This window comes from Myotis nattereri, assembly GCF_964212035.1.
Source record: "Myotis nattereri genome assembly, chromosome: 12".
Taxonomy (NCBI): Eukaryota; Metazoa; Chordata; class Mammalia; order Chiroptera; family Vespertilionidae; genus Myotis; species Myotis nattereri.
Window position 1 is genome coordinate 40543900 of NC_138087.1, and position 23882 is coordinate 40567781.

At 41.0% G+C, this 23882-nt stretch overlaps 1 protein-coding gene across 1 annotated transcript in view; it reads right to left on the reverse strand.

Annotated features, from left to right (window-relative positions):
* Positions 1 to 23882, reverse strand: part of TRPM3 (transient receptor potential cation channel subfamily M member 3) — a 441698-nt gene that overhangs the window by 117422 nt on the left and 300394 nt on the right. The window contains exon 9 of the mRNA XM_081103884.1: positions 7924 to 7996. Coding sequence (XP_080960010.1) covers positions 7924 to 7996 — 73 coding nt within the window. The remainder of the gene's footprint in view (positions 1 to 7923; positions 7997 to 23882) is intronic.

Below are 23882 nucleotides of genomic sequence, written 5' to 3' on the forward strand. Positions count from 1 at the left end.
ATGGCATTCTTGAAATTTTCCTGAAGTTAGAATATATTGGCTATTCTTTTGGCATTTGACATTTTAAAATTTGATTTCTCAATTACAGCTTACATTCACTGTTATTTTGTATTAGTTTCAGATTGGCATTTGAATTTTTATTTCAAACTTTTTTCTTAATGGTTTGAACAAACTTACAAATGCATATCTTAAAAAGAAGTGTCTTCCCCTACTTAAGTATCTATCAGTAATTAATTAGTTTATCAGTATTGATTAGCATTAATTATGTCCAAAGGACTAACACATGTGAAATAAAATGGTAGAAACTAGATAATTTTCTCTGAACTGACTATATAAGATCATAGGGAAATGTGATTTCCTACAAATTATTTGTTGTTAATTCTACATTCATATATCTCTTGCTTAGATTTTCCAATGGTATTTCTAATCATTTCTTCAATCAACAGTGATCAGCTATTGCCCATGCTTATGTGATTTATATAGATGCTTTATGCTAATATTGCCTGTACATGGTATAGTACTTTGATCACATATGTACTTGACTTTTATAGTTAACTAGAGGCCCAGTGCATGACATTCATGCACTGGGGGTAGGGGGTTCCTTCAGCCCGGCCTGGACTCTCTTGCAGCACTGGGGAATGTCCGACTGCCGGCTTAGGCCCACTGTTGCACTCACCATCTGTGAGCCCAGCTTCTGGCTGAGTAGCACTCCCCCTGTGGAAGCACACTGACCACCAGGGGGCAGCTCCTGCATTGAGCGCTTGCCCTCTGGTGGTCAGTGTGTGTCATAGCTACTGGTTGTTTTGCCATTCGGTCAATTTACATATTAGGGTTTTATTATATAGGATTCCATAAGATGCTTTCTCCTTTCCTATCAGATTTTCTTAGTGTTTTAACTTAATACTTTCCTTTTTCTGCTCAAAGATCACATCCAAGAAACCACATTACATTTAGTCGTCATATCTCCTCAGGCTGTGACTATTTCTCAGAATTTCCTTGTTTTGATGATCTGGACAGTTAGGAGCATATTGTTTTGAACTTCCTTTTAGCTCTTTTAAATTGTTTTCCAGAAAAAGAAGCAAGCAGTAAAGGTTACTTTCTCCCCGTGCTGCAGATGAACTTCTTTACCAATGAAGATTAAACTCAAAGAAATAGAATTTCTCATTTAGGAAGGACAGCAATCAATACATATTATACTTTACTGCATGTATAGGTATGAGAGTGTACACCCACATTGTTTGATTTCCAAGGTCAAATCCAAGGTATACAAGAAAAAAAATTGGGAGTTATTTTATCCACAGAAAGGGTCAAACACTACTTACAACTTATGCTATGAGCAGATGTTTTCTGGCTTCATTGAGCCTGGATCAAGAGATTTATGCTGCTGTATGAGAGACACAGGTAGTATGAGGTGACTGAGAGAGCTGTTGGCAACATCTGATAGTTTAGGATAAGTTTAGGGTCTTTTCCAGTGGAAGTTTTTTTTCTGGTTGCTATTATGTAGGCAGGGCCTGGCAGACAGAGAAACTAGGTGTCCTTCCTAGATTCTTTTTTTTTAAATTGAGTTTATTGGGGTGACATTGGTTTGCAAAACCATACAGGTTTCAAATGTACAACTCAACAAAACATCATCTACATTCTGTGCCACGCCTACCACCCCAAGCAAAGTCTCTTTCCATCCCATTTCCCTCCCTTTGCCCAACTCCACTTAGCCCCCACCTCCTTTCCCTCTGGCTAGCTAGCACCACACTATTGTCTATATCAATGTGTTATGTATTCATATCTATTTGCATTTGATTTCTAGGTCAATTGATATGATTATTTTTGTTAAATGTTGTCTTGTGCCCTTACCTACGAACTGAATTGTATTAAACACTACAAAGTCATCTTGAGTATTTTAAATCAGTTTGTGTAGTTAGGTTTCCCAACACCTGTGGTTACCTAATGCTTAATATTAATAGAACTGTCCTCAAAAAGTTTGTCAACTTTCAAGGCTATAAGGAAAAACAGAAGGATTCTTTTAATTCTATATTTATCAGTTACTTTCTGCATTTATAGTTTAATAACCTGCTTGGGTGTAATTTGCCAAGCTTGAATTCATTAATGCATTTGCATAAATTCTAAACTGTTTAGAGCTTAAAGCATTGTTAGGAATTGCTTGGACACTGAATTTTAAACTTTTTGACATTGTTAGCAAGCATGTTCATCTTCTCTTGTCACTAGCCCAAGAAAAATATGCTTAATGTACATTATAAAGGCAATGTATGTGTTAACCTGTTTTAATGCCAAAAGTTTGCTGTTTGTCCACAATTTCTTTAAGACCTCCTCAGAAAAGGATTTGTTTGCCTTAATGAATGCCGTTGGGTAAAAACACAGTATAATGAATGAAATGGGCAGAAGCAAGAACTTCATACACCTAAGTGACTCCAAGAAGAATGAATGTCCACATTTAGGTGGCACATTATGAGGACTTCAATTTTTCCTTAAACACAATAACTTTTCTTTTATTCACATGATTTCTAAGTATATTTTCCATGCAGGATAGTTTTTTAACCTTGATGTACAGTGACTGTGTAAAATTTTTCTTTCAGTGGTAACCTGTAATCTTTTAAATATGGTAATTCTTGTCTGTTTTGAAGGGGATATGACAATAAATCTACCAGATGGAAGATCCCTGTTAAAAAGTAGAAAAGTTTTAGTAACTTACTCAGTGTGATGGTTTTATCCTTTTTTTTCTTTTCTTCCCTAGTCTATAATGAAATTGTTATATATGTTTTTTGGTTAATCTCTTTATCCTCCGTAGATTCTTGAATACATTTCAAATAGAAACTCTCAAGGTGTCAGACCACTTCTGAGTAGGGTAGCCTGAGTTAGCAAGCAAGAATATAGGACTCCCAGTAAAATCTGAATTTCAGATAAATAATGAACAAATTTTTTTAGAGTAACTATGCCCCATGCAATATTTGAGACATGATTATGCTCAAAATTTGTTTTTTTATCTGGATGTTCATTGTGCTGTGTTTTTTCTGGCAACTGTACCCTGCACCATCTCCTTAGATTCCCCTGGGTGTGTGTGGCGAGGGGGGTGGAGAAGGGAAAAGGAGAAGAAGGGTATACAGTCTCCAGCCTCAGACCACAACTCTCGGAGAATGGTTACTTAATGTGAATGACATATATGATGTCACCTATTCTCAAAGCTACCTCAGGCTACCATTTGCAGAAGGTAGGGCTTCAGATCTCTGTGACAGTATTCATTTTGTTCTCTTTCTCTCTTCATTTTTGAACAGATACTCAATAAGTCTGTATCATAAACAGTATCCTTTAATACATACAGATTCGGAAGAAAATCAAACACAATGGGATCAGAAACAAGGGCAGCAAAGGTAGACTTTCCCCAAAGCCACCTGGTTTCCATCTTCCCTCCCCCCATGCCCCATGGGCTCTGGATTTATGGACCAACCAGTGGTTAGTTTCACAGCTCTCTCCTGCTTCTCCTATCTAACTTCTGGTTTTCTCCGATGATGGAGAGAATAAGAAGTGTGCTATACAAAGATTCCTCATGCATTAGATAACTAAAAACTAAGTATTATTGTAGAACAATTAAGTTTAAACAACATTACATGCTTAGGCATAATAAAAAATACATAGGAAGAATAATTTAACAAACTAAAGAATCTGCAACTCATATAAGTATGCTCTTGGCCTCTAAGAAAGTCAGCAAAAGTATATGCTTGATATACTTCACAAACTAACTGGGTCAAAATCAGAGAGCATTTAAAAGCCTTTGCAAAATAGAGTTGACACGCCATAATCTTTTAACAGCATAAATTCCCATTAGCATCAATTGCTACATAAATAAGGTTCATTATAGTGATTAAAATGTTAATTTTTTAGAGCAATCATAATCTCCTTTAATCTTCTATGGCAGTGTTTTGTAAACTTCAGGTTATGATCCATTAGTGGGTCATGAAATCCGTTCAGTGGGATATAATCACATTGAAGATAATAAAAAATATAGAATTTCATTATCCAAAGTCTATGTAAACATTATCTTATATACCTTAATTTCAATTTTCTAAATACGTATGTGTAACTACTTGGTTATAATATAAAATATATTCTTATGTTCTGTTATGAAAAAAACAGTCAGAAAACATTACAACAAATAAATTCTAAGACTGATTTAAAGAAGTGCAATTTTAAATCACAAAATATTGAAAGAGGAAGAAAATATTTTCAATGGACAATATTATGATGAAAAATATCACCTGAGGATATTTTTCCATTGCTTTTTAGAGAGAGTGGATGGGCGAGGTTGAGGGGGAGGGAAAGAGAGAGAGAGAGAGAGAAGGAGAAAGAGAGAGAGAAGAGAGAGAAACATTGATGTGAAAGACACAGATTGGTTGCCCCCTGCTCACACCCCAACTGGGGCCAGGAGATCGAACCTGCAACCCAGGTATGTGTCCATGACCAGGAATCAAGCCTGAGACCTGTTGGCGCATGGGCTCATGCTTTAACCACTGAGTCCACTGGCCAGGGCAATAGCTAATATCTATCCTATCTAATAATAGAGAAACATGGTAATTAACCGTAACTTCGCTACCCTTCCCATTGGCTAATCAGCGAGATATGCAAATTAACTGCCAACAAAGATGGCGGCCGGCAGCCAGGCAGGTGAAGCGAACCTAAGGCTTGCTTGCTCCAGTGACGGAGGAAGCCAATGTTCCCCACCTGCCTCGCCCTGCTCTAAGCTACACTCTAAGCAACAAAGTTGCAATTATAGAAGCTAAACAAGCTCCAGATACCTGCTTTCAGCCAGTTTTGGCCTCAGAGCTTAGAGCGGCAGTGATGGCAACAATGTTTCAATTATAGAAGCTAAACAAACCCAGGTACCTGCTTTCAGCCAGCCGCAGCCTCAGAGCTGGAGCTGGGCCTCAGAGCTAAAGCCGGCTCTCAGCTCCAGTGACAGCTATAGAAGGTAAATGAATCCCAGAATGAAAAAAAAAAGAAAAAAGGAGAGACTGGGAGCTTCAGTTGCCCGCCAGCCTGAAAATGGCCCTCAGGCCCTCACCCAGGCTGGCTAGGCACCCCAGTGGGGACCCCCACCCTGAAGGGAGTGTGACCAGCTGCAAACAGCCATCAGCCCGTCATCCAGGCTGGCCAGACACCCAAGCGGGACTCCCACCCTGATCTGGGACACCCTTCAGAGCAAACCAGCTGGCCCCCACCCATGTACCAGGCCTCTATCCTATATAGCAGAGGTCCTCAAACTTTTTAAACAGGGGGCCAGTTCACTGTCCCTCAGACATTCCACACATGTGCACTGCTGGCCCTGGATGAGTCAGCTGCTAAGCAGGACAGGCAGTGGCAGCAAAAACACCCGGCGGGCTGGATAAATGTTTTTGGTGGGCCGCATGTGGTCCGCGGGCTGTAGTTTGAGGACCCCTGCTATATAGTAAAAGAGTAATATGCAAACTGACCCTAACAGCAGAAAGACTGGGAATGACTGGTCACTATGACACACAATGACCACCAGGGGGCAGACTCTCAATGCAGGAGCTACCCTCTGGTGGTCAGGGCGCTCTCACATGGGAGGAGCTCTGCTCAGCCACAAGCCAGGCTGATGGCTGCCAGTACAGCGGTGGTGGTGGGAGCGTCTCCCACCTCCTCAGCAGCGCTAAGGATGTCCGACTGTAGTTTAGGCCTGCTCCCTGCTGGCAACTGGACATCCCCCGAGGGCTGCCGGGCTGCCAGAGGGATGTCTGATTGTCATCTTAGGCCCAATCCCCCGGGAAGTGGGCCTAAGCCAGCCGGTGGTCATCCCCCGAGGGGTCCCAGACTGCGAGAGGGCACAGGCCAGGCTGAGGAACCCCCCCTACCCCCGAGTGCACAAATTTTTGTGCACCGGGCCTCTAGTACATATATAATACCCTAATATGCAAATAGACCGAACGGCAGAACAACCGAACAACCGGTCGCTATGACATGCGCTGACCACCAGGGGATGTGGGTGTAACATGGTGGGCATCGGCAGCAGATGGCAGAGCACAGAACATGTTGGGCATCAGCCACGGTGGGATGGTGGAGCAGGGGAGCGGGGGCGCCAGACCCAGGTGGGGCGCCGGTTGCTGTCATCAGGATGAGCCTCTGGTGGTTACTGAAAATTCTTTGCTCCTATGAGCTGCAGTCCCACTGGGCACTCACATCTGCTTCCAGAGCCAGCCCTGCTTGCACCCACTTTAGGCGCCGGAGCCACCACTTGCACCTGCTGCTGGCACCAGGCGCCAGCCCCGATCGCTTGGCTGTGTCAGCATGTGCGAGCAGTGGCTGCCAGCTCTGTTCGCCCCTGAGGGCTCCTCCACCTCCCCCTGCTCCTGAGGGGCAATTGGGGCAGCAGCTACTGCTCGCACCTTCTACTGGCGCTGGCCCTAATCGCCTCATGCCCTCAGTGGCTGCGAGCGGGGCCTGCGCCATCAGTGCGTGGGAGCAGGGCTGCTGGCAGACAGGGGACCCTGGGCCACGGCAGGAGGGGCTTGTCGGGGGTGTGGAGGATGGGCTGAGACCTGCCCCTGTGCCCACCGCAGCCTTGGGGCCCACAGTTCCTTTCAAGGTGCATGAATTTGTGCACTGGGCCCCTAGTGTTTTAATAATTGGGCCACTTCTTCATTTTGGTTCAAGATGATAAATATGATGTTCCACATCTTATTACCAATGGGATTGGAATGCCTTGGAGGTATATGTAAGTGAGCTCTATGAGGTCAGGCTGTCTGACCTTGGGCATGTTACTAAATCTGTGCCTCAATTTCTCTATTTATAAAATGGGCCTTATAATGAACTGGTCAGACTAAATGAATTTATACATCGAATGCATCTAACACAGTGTTGGGCACCTAACAAATCCTAAGTGTTAGCTATCAGTTTTATTATGTTTTCTTAGTTTTATATAAGACTAGAGTCACGGTGCACAAAATTTGTGCACTCAGGGGCATCCCTCAGCCAGGCCTGTGCCCACTCACAGTCTGGGAGCCCTTGGGGGATGTCTGAATGACGGCTTAGGCCCGCCTAAGCTGCCAGCCATGAACCCAGCTCAGGGCTTCTGGCTGAGTGGCATTCCCCCAGTGGGAGTGCACTGACCACCAGGGGGAAACTCCTGCATTGAGCGTCTGCCCCCTGGTGGTCAGTGCATGTCATGGTGACTAGTCATTCCATTTGGTCCATTTGCATATTAGCTTTTTATTATATAGGATTAGCAGATATCAGAGAGTTAATTGCCTCAAACTTTTAATTTTGTCTCATAAATGGAGAATGGGGCTCAGGGTTTGCTTTGTGGTTCAACCCATGCATGGTCCCTTAATTCTTCTGCATGCATTTATTTTTTAGTTGACTGGTATCAAAAGCTTTAGAGCAGAGGTTTTCAACCTGGGACACATGATACACTTTATAATGTTCAATTATAAAAAGTACAGTAGCCTACTTTTTTGATTTCTTTCTCTCTTGCTCTAAATGGTTTTAGAAATTTTCCATTTAAATATATTATAATATCTCTATGTCTATCATCTATCTATCTATCTATGCCATATTGAGTGATTTTTAAAAGTAGATAGGGCAATAATTATTAAATAGCTTCAGTAACTCAGTTCTTACACATTACAGTAGCCTGTTACTTTATGTAGTTTTATGACTCAGTGGACATGACTGAATTGTAGTATACTTAAATTTTATGAACTTGAGTCATTCTATAACAGCTGCATTATAGATAAATTTAATAGCAGTAACAGTGTCTTACAGGAGAGGTCCTCATGTTATCCATGATAGGATGTGTCACGGTATCATATGGATTTATATCCACTAATAGGGTACATAAAGCTCCTATGTTAATTGATTTAAATTACTTTTGCACTCTCTGGGCGCAGAAACTCTTACCTTTGAGTAAAGCTGTCAGGATAGCTAAATCAATGTCCTGGTGTCCTTCTGATCCCATCCGAAATACTGTAATCTGCAATGTGAGACGTGGCCATTAGCAACGCATTTTTGCCCCCCAAGAGAAATTAAATCATTGAGACCATATCTGAACGCAGACTATTTCAACATCTTTAAGGCAGATTCTTAACTACAGGGAAAACATACACAGCAAGTATTCAACTGGAGGGCTCTGCAGTTCACTGACAGGGAGGTGCCTTGGCAGCCTCCTAGCAGAGACCATGCTAGGTAATTACATTGATTACAGTGACAATGAGGAGAAACCAGAAACCAAGGAAAATGTCCTCTTCTAACCTTTCAGTTGTAAAGGGAAAACTTGCCGTATTTACAGAAATTTGTAAACCACAATGTAAATGATGAGATGTGTAATTAAGTGTTTAAAAACAGTGAGTTTGTATGCCCTTCAGTAAATGAATACATGAGTATGTATGTGTGCAATATAGCCATCCATAGACTTACTTCTCAGCAATTGTTACTCAAGGGTTTTAATGTTGTGATGCCTCTGTTCTTTCAATAACCTTGAAACATCTTGAGAATAATTTAGGAGTATATCCAGGGGAGAAATTATTTTCTGGGGAAGGATTAATACATGACAGATTAACACAAAGTCCCCAAATAATGCTTAAGAACAAAAAAGACTTTTTTTTTCCAAGCCAGAGGGAAGCTATTTAAGGAAGCCAAAAGATTTTTAGAATAGCTACACTGAATTACTATTGTATTCAACTACTTTAGGCATTGAGTTTCCTGTCTGTAAATGGGAAAATAATAGTGCTTGCCTATTTCCAACTACATAGGGAGTAAACTTTATAGAATTTGTTAATATATAATTCTAAGTTTTTCTACTATGGTGGATAAAATGGACACAGAAACATAAACTATTAAACTATCAGTTGCCTTAGAAATTTTCTGGTCTAATGCCCAGAGAAAAAGACCCAATGCTTAAGATCAACAACTAGAGAGAAGGACAGCTGTGGCTGGAACTCAATATATCTCAACTTTTTGTCTTGTGCCTTAATCTTTGGGAAAAAGTGAGGGGAAGGAAAAAGACCATATGAGCACTTGTGTGTTGTCTAATTCCTTTGTATCTGTTTATGTCCTGATTATAGGGCAGAGATTTCGAGATGAAATGCCTTCACAGGCACTTCAACTAAAAAATGTAAAAAATATAGAGTCAGACAAGATCCATTTATGTACTGTGTTTGGCTCATGGGTCATATTTGAGACTTCTGGTAAGACCCATTTGGTAGAGATGTGCCCCAACTCCATAAGATTCCCACAGAAACCTGCTTCTGTGCAACCATAGTTTGGCCAAAGTGCCGTTGGACATTGCCTCAAATAGCTCTTGATGCCCCCATGGAATCCACCTAGGAGGTGAGAGGCACCTCTTATCTGCTCTGCACTCATGGGAAGAAAACTTGAGGTTCCCTGGATTAAAAACCTGGGGTCAGAAGTGGAATTTTGGCTAACTTTAAAAAATATTATTTTTTATTGATTTCTGAGAGGAAGGGAGAGAGAGAGAAAAATAGAAACATCAATGATGAGAATCATTGATCAGCTGCCTCCTGCACACCCCACACTGGGGGATCAAGCCTGAAACCTGGGCATGTGCCCTAATTGGGAATTGAACCGTGATCGCCTGTTCATAGGAAGATGTTCAACCACTGAGCCATGCTGGCTGGATTTGGCTAACTTTTTTACTCTTTAAGCCAGGGATGGTTACAGTCTGAAAGACATTATTATATACCAAGCTGTTAGCAGGCTGAAGAATCAGGATAACATCTGAGCCGTTTTAGAAGAATTCCGAAATCAGGCATCAAATGGAATTCCTTACACATCTGACCTATTCGTCCTGCTGATGCCTAAATTTCACTGCCTAATTAGAGGTCACATGTCAGATGAAATTCTTCGGAGGCAGCAAATACATTTATCTTCAAATATAAGATTACCAGGCTATCCTAGAAACACAGTGGAGGAGAGGGAAAGTAGGGTGTATAGTAAAATCTGAAGGATTTTAGGGCGAGAAGGTGGAGACATGGGTATATATGCTGTTGTTTGTCAAAGAGCCTGAATTGAAATTGTGTGCCAGAACTTTGCAGTTTTTGTTTTTTTTTGATAACTGATGGGAGGAAATGGCTGCCCACCTGCCCATATCTCAATCCTTGTATGCTCAGCTTGAAGAATTAAAGGACTCTAGAAAGAGGGAAAGGAAGCACCAACAAATAGCTAGAGGATCCAAAGATGAAATTTATTTCATAATTTTGCCTTGAACTGACCTGAGATATCATGAGTTCATTACTACTCTAAAACTTTTTTATTTGACATTTAAACATTTGAAGTACCAATGACACATTTGTATGTCTGCCTCAGGAAAAAACAACATCACAATCAAACAAGAAAAACAGAGTTTTCTGCTACCACTCCCCTGTGTTGGCAGAGATGCAGAAAATCAGGTGGGGATGTGAAGCGAAATGGTAGTTTTGATATAATATTCCTTGGTTTTGATTTGTTATTCTTTAACAGCACTGGGTTTATTTGCTACTATTTTATTTAGGGTCTTTGCAGCTATGTTTGCAAGTGAGGTTGTCACAATCTTGACTGTTTTTGGTACTAGAGTTGCACTAATTTTCACTATGAATTGGGAAGGTTTACATATTTAGTTATGTCCCAGAACAGTTTACATAACAAAGAATTTGGCTTCTGGCAGACATAGAAGAGCAGTTATAAACTAGCTAGTAACAAAGCATTTTTAGGGATGGATAGATAGATCACTTATATGAATTTTTCAAGTTATTGATCAATTTAGAATTTCTGCTTCTCCTTGAATCAATTTCATATATTTTCTTAGATAATCAAACAATGCATGTTGATTTTAAAATTTATTGTATGTAGTTGTACTTAGAACTCTCTTATTATTTAAATAATCTCCTCTCTAATTAGAATTATATGACAGATTGTTCTTTCATTTTTACTTTTCACTTGATCAAAATCATGGTCATTTCAAAGAATCAGGTTTTCATTTTGTTGCTCAATAGCATTTGCAGCTTTGCAGGCTAATCATAAGCAAAACAGATACTGCCATTTTGTCAAGAAGGTCACCTGTGGTCCTAAGAACGAGTAGTAAAGTAAATTTGTAGCCTGAGAGAAGGTAAAGAAAGAAAACCTGCGCTGCTTTGTAAATGTGTGCACAAACACATGTCTGAAGGACATGCTGGGCCAATGTCAGGACAACCTGGGGTTTGTGTCTGTCCCAAGATAATTCTGAATTTTGTGTTTGTTTGAGTTAAAATATTTGAAAGCATTTGCACATGAAAATGCACAACGATATTTTTGTCTTAAGCAATGGCAAATAAAATAGAAAATTACAAAAAACATTACATGGAAGTCAAACCCTCATAGAGCTTCCTCTGCCTTTAAGTTTGCATGCCTGCCAGGGCTGCTCTCCTCTTCTTGTTCCTGTGTGTCCGGCTCTCAGTGCCTCCTGCAGGGAAAAATCCCTGCTTATTTACACAATGCCCAGCCTGGAGATGCTGCTGTAATTGCTATTTTTTCAGTTTTTAATAGAAATTTGTGTTTTCTCTACAGCTTTCTTCTAGGGCCACTTGAGAGGAATAAGAAACAAGAGCCTCCTTTGTCAGATGACAAGAATGGAAACACAACAGGAAACACAAAGCATCCCTGGTAGGTTTTCTCTGTAACCAGTTTTCCCTTGAACCAGTTTGGCTAATTAAAAAGGAAGCTGCATTTTCTGACCTGCCAATGGAACAACATGACACTTGTTAAATGGTCAAAGGGAGAGCCCATCACTGTCATATTATACCAACTGACAATGAACCTTACTTGGGAAAGTTTTCTATTCTTTCAAGCTTAGAGGGAATTGATTCAAAGAGAAAAATGATTCAGTTTATTAAGTCTATTGTTTTTCCTGATAGCCCAGTAATCCCTCTCTCCTTCTTGGACTCATTCAGGCACACAGTCCTGTATCTTCCCATTGAATAGTTGACCATGTTCTCATTGTTGTCCACTGCACAAACAAGTGTTGCTAACTGCTCCGGGGTTAACATATCCTTCAAAAAATTGCAAGATTTTGGGATTATTAATTTTTTTAAACCTGTTTCCAGGTAAGTACGGGTTATCCCTTAATGCCCATTAAAAACAAGTCAATTCTTTTCGATGAAAATTTTTTGAAAACGTAATGGACACATTTGTCATCTTAGACAACATATACAAAATGAAAATCTGTTGCTTTCTTTTGTGACCAGTGTTGTTATCATTGACTTAGGAAAAGTAGAGTGATCTGGCTCTCTTTAAATGGTTCCAGACTGCTCATGTTTACAGCTATTTGTCTGCTACTTAGAGGGTCCTGACTGTACACTCTGACTAACTCTTCTAACAACCCTCATTCATTTTGCCTCCCAGCTTTCTAACTGCAATGGGCAGGAATACCAACACTGAGCAGAATAGTGGTGGTTTCTATGGCATTTAATGCCCATGACTGTGTGGAATTTAGTGCACAGATTGTCCGGTATTGATATTGGCATTCAAATAAGTCTTTTTTTTTTTAAAAATGTCTTATTTCCTGGTTCTGAGTAGTTGAAGTTTCTATATAAGAGATCTTTAGGTAAACTAAGTATTATATTTTAGGCAGGACAATATTCTAGTTAATATTTTTTTGAGCTCTTTCTGCTACTAGAAAGTTAAGGGTTGAACATCTGTAGGCTCTTAGGGAGAGCAGTTGCTAAGTGAAATAAACACGTCTGCCTCAGTTGAGAAGAGAAGCGAACCCTTATAATCATAATGGCAGCCATGGTGTGCCAGCACTCCTCAACATTGTACCTGTATAACTCTCACTTAGCCTTCCCAATGACCCTCATTAGAAAGTATATTCTTGTTTTCCAATAGTGATACCTGAGGTTTAAAGGTAAAGCAGTTTATTCAAAGACACATAGCTAAATTTCCCTTCCTGCGTTGTCCTCTGAAACACTCCCCTGCTGAAGGCCTCCCACTCATTCTACTGATGACTCAGTTTCCTGCAGCCAATGGGAGGGCAGGAGAATGAACGGAAGCCACACTGAGGTTACAGGGAGTGTTCCTTAGTCAATGTCCCTGGCCACTGATCCAAGCCAATGAGGAGCCTGCGGAGAGAACAGGCGGAGCAGCAGCAGAGTCCTGTTGGTCACCCTGGAGGTCAGACAGCTCTCAGGCCATGCTGACCACCTGCTCTGCCGCTGGAGCCTCATTTCCCCTTATTTTGTGCAGACTATTCCTCTACCCAATGGACTCAAAGGCAAAGAAAAACCTACCAGAAGAAGAGAATTATGACAGTTAGCCATTCTTCCTTTTGTTCTCTAATGTTCAGAATTCATTTCCTGTTATTTCCTATAAAACCATCAACTTGCAGAGAAGGATAACAGACAAACAAGCGAACAAAAGCTGGATACAAAGGAAGAGTCAGGGTTACTAGCCGGTCTGGAGTGTCCTCTCCTTTGGCTTTGGCAAAGGGACCTACTGATTGGTCAGATCATTCAAACAGGCTTTATTATTGATCATCAGCTCCTTTGGACTTTTCAAGTAGATAATTCTTTAGATGCCCAGAGTAAAACTAGCATAGAATAAAGCAAGTTGCTAAAGAAAGTCAAGTTCCAAAGAAAAGAGGCATGGTGGAAAGGCATGAAAAGGTGAATATTTTTAGCTAGCAATTATAAAGCTACTGCGTTTAACTGCGGCAACACAGTAGAATGTAATTATTTTCTGTCCAGCACCTGTCTTTGAGTCTGTCACCTTGTTATTCATTTCTGGACATCGGTGAGAGATGTTTCTTTCCTTTTCACCACTTCCTTATCGGTCCACTGCAGCAAAACATCCCTTAGCTTGAAACTTATGTGTGGGCAGACGCATGGGAACATTCAAGAAACACTCAAATGCTGTCTCTCTCATACAAACCCTGTGTTTCTTTTGGTTATATTTTCAACCTTCCCTTCTCTTTCCCTCTTCATTCCTTCCCTCCCTTCCAGCTTTCCTTCCTTCAAAAAATATTAACTAGGAGCTTTTAAAGAGCCAGTAAGGCCAAGTTCAAACGTACTGGAACTTCATGGATCTATGACTTGATAGAAGTGAAACAGTTCCTGAAATAAATTGGACAATGGAAAGAATTTTTTTTCCGAAAGAAGAAATATTATCTGAATGACAACTTCTTTCAGTATTCAAGACACTACCTTATCAAGGATCTCATCATCTTTTAGCAAAGACCACCTAAACATGACCACTGTGCCACCAGGAACTGGCGAGGAAGACAGCCCAGGCATGGCCACTAGCACCCCTGATTAGGTGAAGGAAGGGAAAACTCAGGAACATTTTCCAGGTTACTTGGTTTTTGAGTCTATCTGTCAGGCTAGTTCAATTCCTCTAAGAATTCCCAGGTATGACAGACAGTCAACAGCTTTGCTGGGCATGACAAGTTTCATTTCCAAGAGTCCAGGTTGTAATTTCAAGTATACTGGCTACTTTTCTAGGCCCATTCAAGCTGAGCTTTCAATTACCTTCAAGCACTCTTCATTGATCACACTCAGCAATCACAGACCCAGAACCACCGGGCCCAGTGTGACAAAGGCTGGAAAGAACTAGGAAAGCCCTTAAAGGAAGAGCACATTTTAGCAGCTTTCTGAGTAAAGCATTGTACGCATACCTTTTTATAGTGAATTTTCCTTTATTGGTGACATGGATGAGGAAAAGAGGCATTTCTAGATTTAAAATGAAATTCAGGGACGAGACTTCCTCTTTGTCACTGGTAACTTACTTTTTACTGACGCGTGAAAAATACTGGATACCCTGCTTTTTGATTCAAATTTTTATTGGGCTTTACCTACAGTTTCTAAAATGGCCAAGTTTTAAAATTTTGCAAAGTAACTTCTCAAAAGAAGTTAAGAATGTTAGTCTGTTAGAATTTTACACTGATACATACCAAATACACACAATACGCACACACATTAAACACATATAGAATCATCCCTAGTTCAAATATTCTGTCCGGTTGTCAGCTAACATCCATCTAGTCCAGCCGTGGGCAAACTACGGCCCGCGGGCTGGATCCGGCCTTTTTGAAATGAATAAAACTAAAAAAAAAAAAAGACCGTACCCTTTTATGTAATGATGTTTACTTTGAATTTATATTAGTTCACACAAACACTCCATCCATGCTTTTGTTCCGGCCCTCCGGTCCAGTTTAAGAACCCATTGTGGCCCTCGAGTCAAAAAGTTTGCCCAACCCTGATAGTCTCTGGACCCATAAAAGCCACTGTTTTCAGATTTTGATTCAATAGATATTTTGGAACATTTTCTCCAGATGCAAGGTTGGTGTTTTAATTCAATATCTAGTGAAATCAGAGGACCTTTACTCTATGGGATATGGAATATTATTTTTTCTTGCTTTTCCTTATCAAAATATGATAGCCTTATTAAAAAACTCTTGAAATACTTGATGTATAGAAACCTTTAGAAGAATGGATTTTTATAATTTTCAATAATATTTATCACATAAAATAATTTATGTGATATGCATTATCACATAAATAAATGTTATAAATAATAAAATGATATGTAACCATATAATAGGCCAGTTAACTGGTTCTGTTAGCATGAACAAGCCATCTTTTTGTTTTATAGACAAGGACAGTAATGATATCTCCCTCATAAGTTGCTATGAGAAAAGTGAATTAATATGTGTAAAATAGTCAGAAAGGAGCTTGGCATATTCTTGGAGAAATTTAACTAGCTTGACATATAAGCTCAAAAAAAACCAAGTCACCTGGAAAATGGCAGGTGTTCAATAAATGCTGTTGCTATTATTGTTATTATTTAAAGTCCTAGTTTCCTCGTCTGTAAAATGAACAGGTGAATTTAATCTTGACAATCCCTACTGTTTCTTTCTTTTGGGGACCCTCTGCTGCTCATTTAACTTTCAATGAAGTGACCAGTTTCTTAGATGAGTGGATCAGGTTAACATTGAACACAAATGAAAATTCACCCCGAAGAATTAAGAACCGTGGCCGCAAATAGAAGCAGATGAGTAACTATTTTGTCGTGATCCATGTGAGTAACTTCTGTGTTTGCTTTTTTATAGTGCCAGAAATATGAGATGATAATAAGCAGGTAATTTCCCTGAGGGGCTTAAGAACTTGGCCTAGTTTTGAATGCTTTGGATCCAGAAGGACGGAGACCCAGCTCAGCCCTAACAGGGAGCAGAGCAGCTTGTGAATTGGTTGTTTTAGCTCCCAGGAGGCGCATTCTGATACATTAATTTTATGTTATGAATCTGGGAGAATGTTTGGACAGGCTGGGAGCCAGTTGTTCCAGCAACTGCTATGCAAATCCTTCACTCTCCAAATAGTTGCTCTCTTTCTCAAATATCTTCCTATCAAAATATAGGCTCGTCATGGGGGCTGTAAACGCTTAAAATTAGCCTATGAGGTGGTGAATAAACTCTCTCTTGAAAAAGACATTTCCCCCCTAACATTTCCCAGTATTTCAGCTCCACCAAAATCCAAGTGTTACAGTAGGCAGCTAGTTAGATATTAACAAAAAAGAGACATCTAATTAAACCAGATTAACTAGCAAGTGGCAGCTTCACAGACTCCAGGGCACAGCTACATCTCCTGCCAAACAAATGCTAATCCCAGAGCAGGCTTTCTAATCTCCCCAGGGAATAACGGCTGGGCAAGCCCCCAGATTAACAGGGGGAAGGATAAAGTGAGGGGAGAATATCTCTGCTGAGGCATGTGTAGTAGAAGCCAAAATGGCAACCATAAAGTGAAGAGTCTAGCCTGGAAAAATCCTGGAGAAGAATTGGATAGGATAAGGACATGAAACCTCGGAAGATCCAGAAAAGGGATTGTATAGGGAGAGGCACCAGTACAGGACTGGATTCTTTGAAAGAAAGCCTGCTCTTGCCCAAGCCCAAGGACATATAATCAAAGTTTAACAAAGGCCTGAGGTCTCTTCAGCAGCCTATAGGCTGAAGCACAGCGCCTCTAGCGGCCTGGATGGGAACAGAAACTGTGCTGGACTACTGGAGCCTGGGACGCCAGGATAGTGGCATGGCAGCTCTGGGTCTTGGCCCTCCTGGGCTTGGTGGGAACAAATGTGAGCCTGCGGTCCCAGAGGCTGGATTTCTTCCGCAATGAGACAGAGCAGAGCCACCTGGTTGTGGATGAGACCGGGGCCTGGTGTACCTGGGGGCAGGTCTTTGCTTTCACTCCGATAAATCTTGCCTCTATGCCTCCAACCCTCCTATGTGTGCATCCCTGAAATGCATTTCCTGCAAAACTGGAAGAATCCTACCTCCTCCTGCAACACAAGGCCTCTATTTCTTGTTTCCAAATACATAAAAAAAGTATTTAAAAAATATACATGCAGCCAAGAAGATAAAATTTTTCTAGGGAACAGTAGTCCAGAAAAGAAAACAAATACAATTCATCAATAGTTAACGTCAGTGATATTTTACAAATGAACCACTCCTGATCAGACATAGATGTATTGGTAATACTGCTTGCAAAACAACTCCAAAGGAAAAGAAAGCCAAAAAATTAAATAAATAAAAAAGTAGAGCATGCATGAGAGAAAGAATAAAAAGGGGTTTTCATCTGTGGTTCTAATTGGCTTCTAACATTGTCCCTGACATAGCTTCTGCTGCCTGTGAAGAATATGCGGCATATTTTGTTAGTCAGCAGCTGGCATGTAAATAGCCTTGCTGGTTGTATTATTCTGAGGAAACAGGAACCTTACAATGAACTTACAGCAGGGCCAGCGTGGTAGCCACATTCATGGAGAATGCAAATCAAACAAGGCAGGACTGGCAGCAATACATCAGTGAAAGGCTGCATTCACCACGATGTCAAGTACAAGCTGGGTCTTCATATTTTTTGCCCTGCAATTTCTTTTGATCTCATGGCCCCCTCACTTGGAATGGTGTATTCAGAGGACACTGGTTCTCTAGGAGGCACTGACTCCCTCAGATTCCAGGATGTCTAAGAATCCACGATACTCACCAACTCAGCGAATTGCCCAACAAAATGTTTGGACATTAAATGAATTCAAACTAATTGTATTATATAAGCTTCATGAGTAAAAAGGGTCAAGTAGTCAGGATCACCTCTGCATTATAATATTTAACAATGATCTTCTGTTCAAATGTTAGAATATTATCCAGTCCTCAGTAGATGCTACAAACAGCATCCACACGCATTTTTAATGGTTAGGGAGGGCTTTGTTAGGTAGATGTGTGGTTGGCATGCTTCTAAATCCAAAGTTTTTTTTCAGGTATTCTCAATAAGGTCATAACATTGATAACAGGATGACCCCAAAGTGTATACTTGCCAAGGCAGCTCCCTTATGAAAAGCAGTTTTGAGAACTATGGTATAAATGTGGGAAGGAAGTGTTAGGAGCACTGACCTGGGTGTTATAACCAGACACCTACTCTTTTCTAAAAGCATGGCTGGGAGGGCTGAGGTACACTGAGCTTAACAACCTCAATGTTTTCAGTGGGAGAATTTCACTATGAAGCAATGAATCATTTAACCCTAAAAATGTATGTTTATAAATAGTATGAAAAAAAGGCAAAGGTAGGATAAATATTTCAGGTCAATATTTCAGGAAAGAGTTATTGTGGTATTATCTCTTGATCTCTGATCTCCTCCAGCTTCTTTCCCATATTTGGTGTTTCTTTAGTGCAAAATTTACCAAAATCATTTTCTACTCTGTCTCCACTTCTTGCAGTCTCATTCTCTCTGGAATGCACACCATTCAGGATTTCACCCACACCACCCAGGTACTTCTCAAGGTCACCAATGAACTCCTTGCTAAATCTGGTGGCAAATTTTTAATCCTTGTAGTCCTTGATTTATTAGCACAGGATCATTCCCTCTTCCCTTCCATATGTTTATTTTGTATTTCTTTATCACCGCTTCCCCACTGGAATGTAGGCTGACTGAGGTTAGGTATTGCTATATCCCCAGGCCCTAGAATAGAGTCTGGCACATGGCAGGCTCTCAAGAAATGTGAAATGGACGATGGCAGAAGTAGTTTGGGGAACAATTGCAGGTAACAGGCAGACTTTACCTTACGCTGTGTGGCTTAGAAGTGGACCCGAAGGGGAATGTGAATGGATATTGTAAGCTGGAGCCCACCTCACGGATGCCACTGGCAGTTCTTGGACTTCTGTTCATTGCTTACAATTTGGTGGCATGTGTGATGATTTGGATTTCAAAAGAGATGCATTTCCTACTTGGCTTTTTCTGCCGTGAGCTTTGGCTGCTTATGCCCGTGTTTATTTGTGTACGAGGTGTGCTGTGCCTGGCATCTGCTCTGCTTCCCGCCCTCTGTGTGCCCATGCCCACAGGGTGTCTGGGAGTCGGCATGTGAGGAGGTTTAGAAAATTTTCTCTGAGCCCTCTGGCTTATCCTGTTGGGGCTGAGAAAGCTACCAAGTCTGCTAAGCTGGCAGAGCGACAGAATCCACCCCTACAAAGGAGATGAAACAGCTGCAGTGGGGATGGAGGGCTTCCGAGGACCAATGAAAGAGGAAGACAAAGAGATTATGGCTCATGGACGGCAGATGGTTGAGGTCTGGTTGGAAATCAGGTTGTCGAGAAACATTTTATCATCAGCAGAGTTGAAACATGGGCATTTAAAGCCACAGATAAGCCAGTGACAAGTCTGAGCAATTTCAAGTTCTATCCGTGTTACGTTGGGGTCCTCTCTATCACCCTGCCCTCATTTGCCCTCATAATGGAGCTTGCAAGTTAGTTCTTGTGCGGCCTGAGTTTTGGGGCTGTTGGTAGGGGCATTATCTGGCCTTTTTTTGGAGCTCCCAGCCACTTAGGGGCGTCTCTCTGAAGGTGCAAGGGTTGAGAATGGTCCGCTGAGGTCTGCGGCATCGAGGCTCTGAAATAGGTATGATGAGAGGAGATTTCCGTGAGAGCCATGGAAAAAGAGCCTGCGTTCAGAGTGGCTTTCTGACTTCAGTGTTTCAGAAAGTGCTATCTGTGACAGAGATTATTTTCCCCATTTCCTGCCGGCGAGCGTGCACGGTTTTTGCAATGTGAAATGGGGACCTGGGGAGACGGAATGAACAAATAAGAGGCGAGGAAGAAAAACAAATGAGAAACACAGTTGCTGAGTTGTTGGAAAGATTATCTATTCTCCCAGTATGCTCTCTTTTTTCCTTAGAAATAGTGTCACAGAGTGAAAAGAGCAAATGTGTTGGAATTAGACACACCTGTGCTTGAATCCTGGCCATTTCAGTTATCATGTTGATTTAGGCAAGAAACCAAATTTCTTAATCTGTAAAATTGGAGAAATAACACCTATCACACAGCATTGTTTTGAGTCTTACTAGTAAGATGAAATAAAGCTCATCCTAAATAGTAGTTATAAAACAGGGTGTGGGGAGAAAATACAGCATCAGACATGGCAGAGCTGGGCTTCATTTGCTCAGTTATTCAGCAGTATTTAAATTGAGGATCTACTTTGTATCTAGAAATGTGTGACATGCTGGACAATACAGATATGCCAGCTAAAGGTGCAGATAGACATAAAGCACATGCAAAAATAATAAATAAGAAAATTGCAAAGTGTGGTAAGTGCTATCAGTAAATAAATAGGGAGATGAAAAGGGAAACTGCTTTATATTGGGTAGTCAAGGAGGGCTTCTGGAGGAGGTTGACATGCTGCCAGAAAAACTCAATCTCTATTTCTTGGGTCCCAAGTCAGCTTGCCCCCACCAGGAGGGCTGGAAACTGTAATCTTCCTCTCCCCTGGGTAGGACTGCCCCTTCTTCCCACTGGGACAGGTTGGTAGGAAGCATATTAGCTCTTTATTATAGAGGATGGTGCATCGTTGGCATGTGCAGAGAGCCCACAGTGTGGTAGTGAGAAGCCCCAGCGGTCATTCTCATCACTTGTTAAAAGTCATGGCCAAGTGCTTGGAGAAGAATGTGACCACAATGTTTGAAACCAAGTCATTTGGGACCAGTTTCACTTCATTATGCTCTTTCTCTGCTCAAGCCCCCACCAGGCCTGCTCTCAATGTATAATGATGCTTCAGTCAGTATCTTTGGAAAATGAAGTTTCATAAATGACATTTTAACATATTTTTAAAGAAAAATCATGCCCATCTCCTGTGGCAAATTATGCCAGATCTTCTCTAGGCCCAAAGGCACAGAACCAAATAGAAGGTGTCAGAAGTAATGGTGCAGAAGCACGAAGGTCCTTATCTCAGGAAGTCCACTGGGAGAGCTTTAATGTCTTTCCCACTCAGACCACAGCTTGGGGCAAGTATGTCAGAATCTCTGGGGGTTGGGGGAGGAGGAATCCAGGCATCAGTAATTTTTAAGGCTCCCCAGTTAATTCCACTGTGCAGCCAAGATTGAGAACCACTGCTGTGTTTCTTAACACCCCAAACCTCTATACTTTTGTGGATTATGTGTCTACATTTCTATGGACTAAAAGGAAGAAAGAGGCAGAGGAGAAGAAGAAAACTAAAATCATGTGGCCGCCACAGGCCAATGCGATGACAGGGGTGAATAAAGTGTGAGTCGTATCGTTATGGAAATGAAGATGACAACCCAGTCTCATTATAAAGCCTGAGCACCAGCTCTTATAACTGATAACTGTGTGCTGATAACAGGTAGTGGAACTGGGCAGCAGAGTAAATAAAATACAAGAGAGAAAGGGCCAGATGAGATGGGAAAAAAGGAAAATAATTCTTAAAATAAAGGAGGAGATTAGCAGGTAAAACATTTAAATTCCCTTTGAGGGCGAAGATGGCCAAAAGCAATGATAGAGATAATGGTAGCAACGCTAATCTTTTATGCAGAGCATGCTTGTTTTCCCTGATTACGATAATTTTCTCAGGGCAAGGTTTGAGTTTGGCGAAGGGAGATAATAAACAGGGAAAATGATATATTGGGCGACATGTAATCAACATCGGGCTAATGGCCTTGGCTGAAACCTTGGAATTTGATGAATGTATTCATTTACTGAGCCTCGCATCTAATAAGAAGAAACATAAATACCAATATAGAAGGAATGTGGGTAAATGAGTTTAAATGATATGAGGTATTTTATACACATTGATTAGCATGGAAGAGAAAGCAGACAGTACCTGGTTTCAGACACCTGGTTTACAAATAACTCATGCATATAAATAGCCCTGACAGCTCCTTCCCATTTATTTGTCCCCTCAACTCTCCGCCCTGCTTCCTTCTGCAAACACTATGGGTCAAAAACACAACAAAGCTGAACAGGTTTGAGTACATGTTGTGGAATCAGGAGTGGAGGAACAGGATAAGATGGGAAACACCTATTTTGGAGCAGTGGTTTTCAAACTTTAGTCCTACAACCTTAGTCAAAGAAATATTACTGGGAAAGGGTTAGGGAACTAAGATACATTTAAAAGAGAGAAAGGGTGGCCCAGTGTGTGCAATGTTCAGCATTCTCTTTTTCCTTGCCTTTACCCACCATGAAGATGCTGTAGGAGGCAGAGTTAGAAATAATTTGAGTGTGAGAATTGACATGGGAAAGAGATTTCTAAACAAAACTCAAGTGGTAGCTGACCCCGTCCTCACCCTACCCACCTGTATTTCCCCTTCAGTTAGACTTCCTAAAAGTCCCCCAATTGATCATTCCTTTGGGTCAGCATGTGTTCTCTATTGGAAGTTCAAGTATGTCATGGAGGTCAATGAGCTATCAGTGCCACGTACATGAATGTGAATTCAATAACACTACTGGCCTCCGGATTCCCAGACCAGCTCCTCTTCAGGGAGGGCATGGAATTACTTGTAGGAGGTGAGAGATGGGTAATGCTGGAGGGAGAAGATGGGGTGGGGGGGGGAGTCCTATTACGATGCTAAAGAGGGTTTTGGGGTGTTTCTGGGGGCAATGCTGCAGAGAAGGAGGGAGCAGTTACTCAAATGTTAATATATGAACAGCCTTGTCTAGGGTCAGTCCGTCCCAAAGAAAGGGATGATAACCTTTTTCTCCTTTCCTACTGCATTTCTGGGTTTCTTGTTCACAGACTCTCTATAGCAAAGCAGAATTTTGCTAAATTATTCATATTGCTTTATGAGAAAATTGATTCTGGGATCGATCCTTGGCTCATAGCCTGTTCATAAGCTGATGACTTCATGAAATACATGACTGACTATTTAGCATGTGAGGGATTACCTGCATAAAAACTGCTAATGAGAAACAGGGAGGTTTGCATATTTAAAAACTGCTCAGAAGTTAAATATGTATCCAGATGTGGTGTCTCTGAGAACCTACGAGGAATGTAAAACGATGTATATGGCTCCTATGAGTTTAACTTAGTTGCTGCCATGGAGTGACCTCTAACACAATGGTTCTTAACTATGAGTTATTCATACCTTGGGGAATCTAAGAATTGAATGCATTCTTCCCATAATATGCTTATGTTCACAAAATCTTGCATATATTTTTAAGGGTTTGCAGAACTCTCTAAAGACTTCTAATTGTTCTCAAACACTAGGCTAAGAATTTGTGCTCTCTGGAATCCAGGGAAAACACTAGCCTGAATATTCCTATTTGGAATAGAAAAATTCATATTGGGAATAGGCTGTAGGATAGAGGTGGAGATTCAATTCTAGTGCATTTAACATTGGAGAAAGGATTCAAGAGCTTGCACAAAATAAAGATAAATATGAGGCATAGATTTTTCCTCAATGAAAATTTAGATTTGGTTAGACTAGAGTATAAGATAAGAGTAGTAGTCCTAGTAACTGTGGCTGGAAAGGCAGGCTAGTTCTGGATCACAGAGGGTCTCTAATGCCAGGCTAAGGAACTGAAACTTAATTCTGAAGGCCATTTTTGTACAATCTTCATCTTTTTGCTATA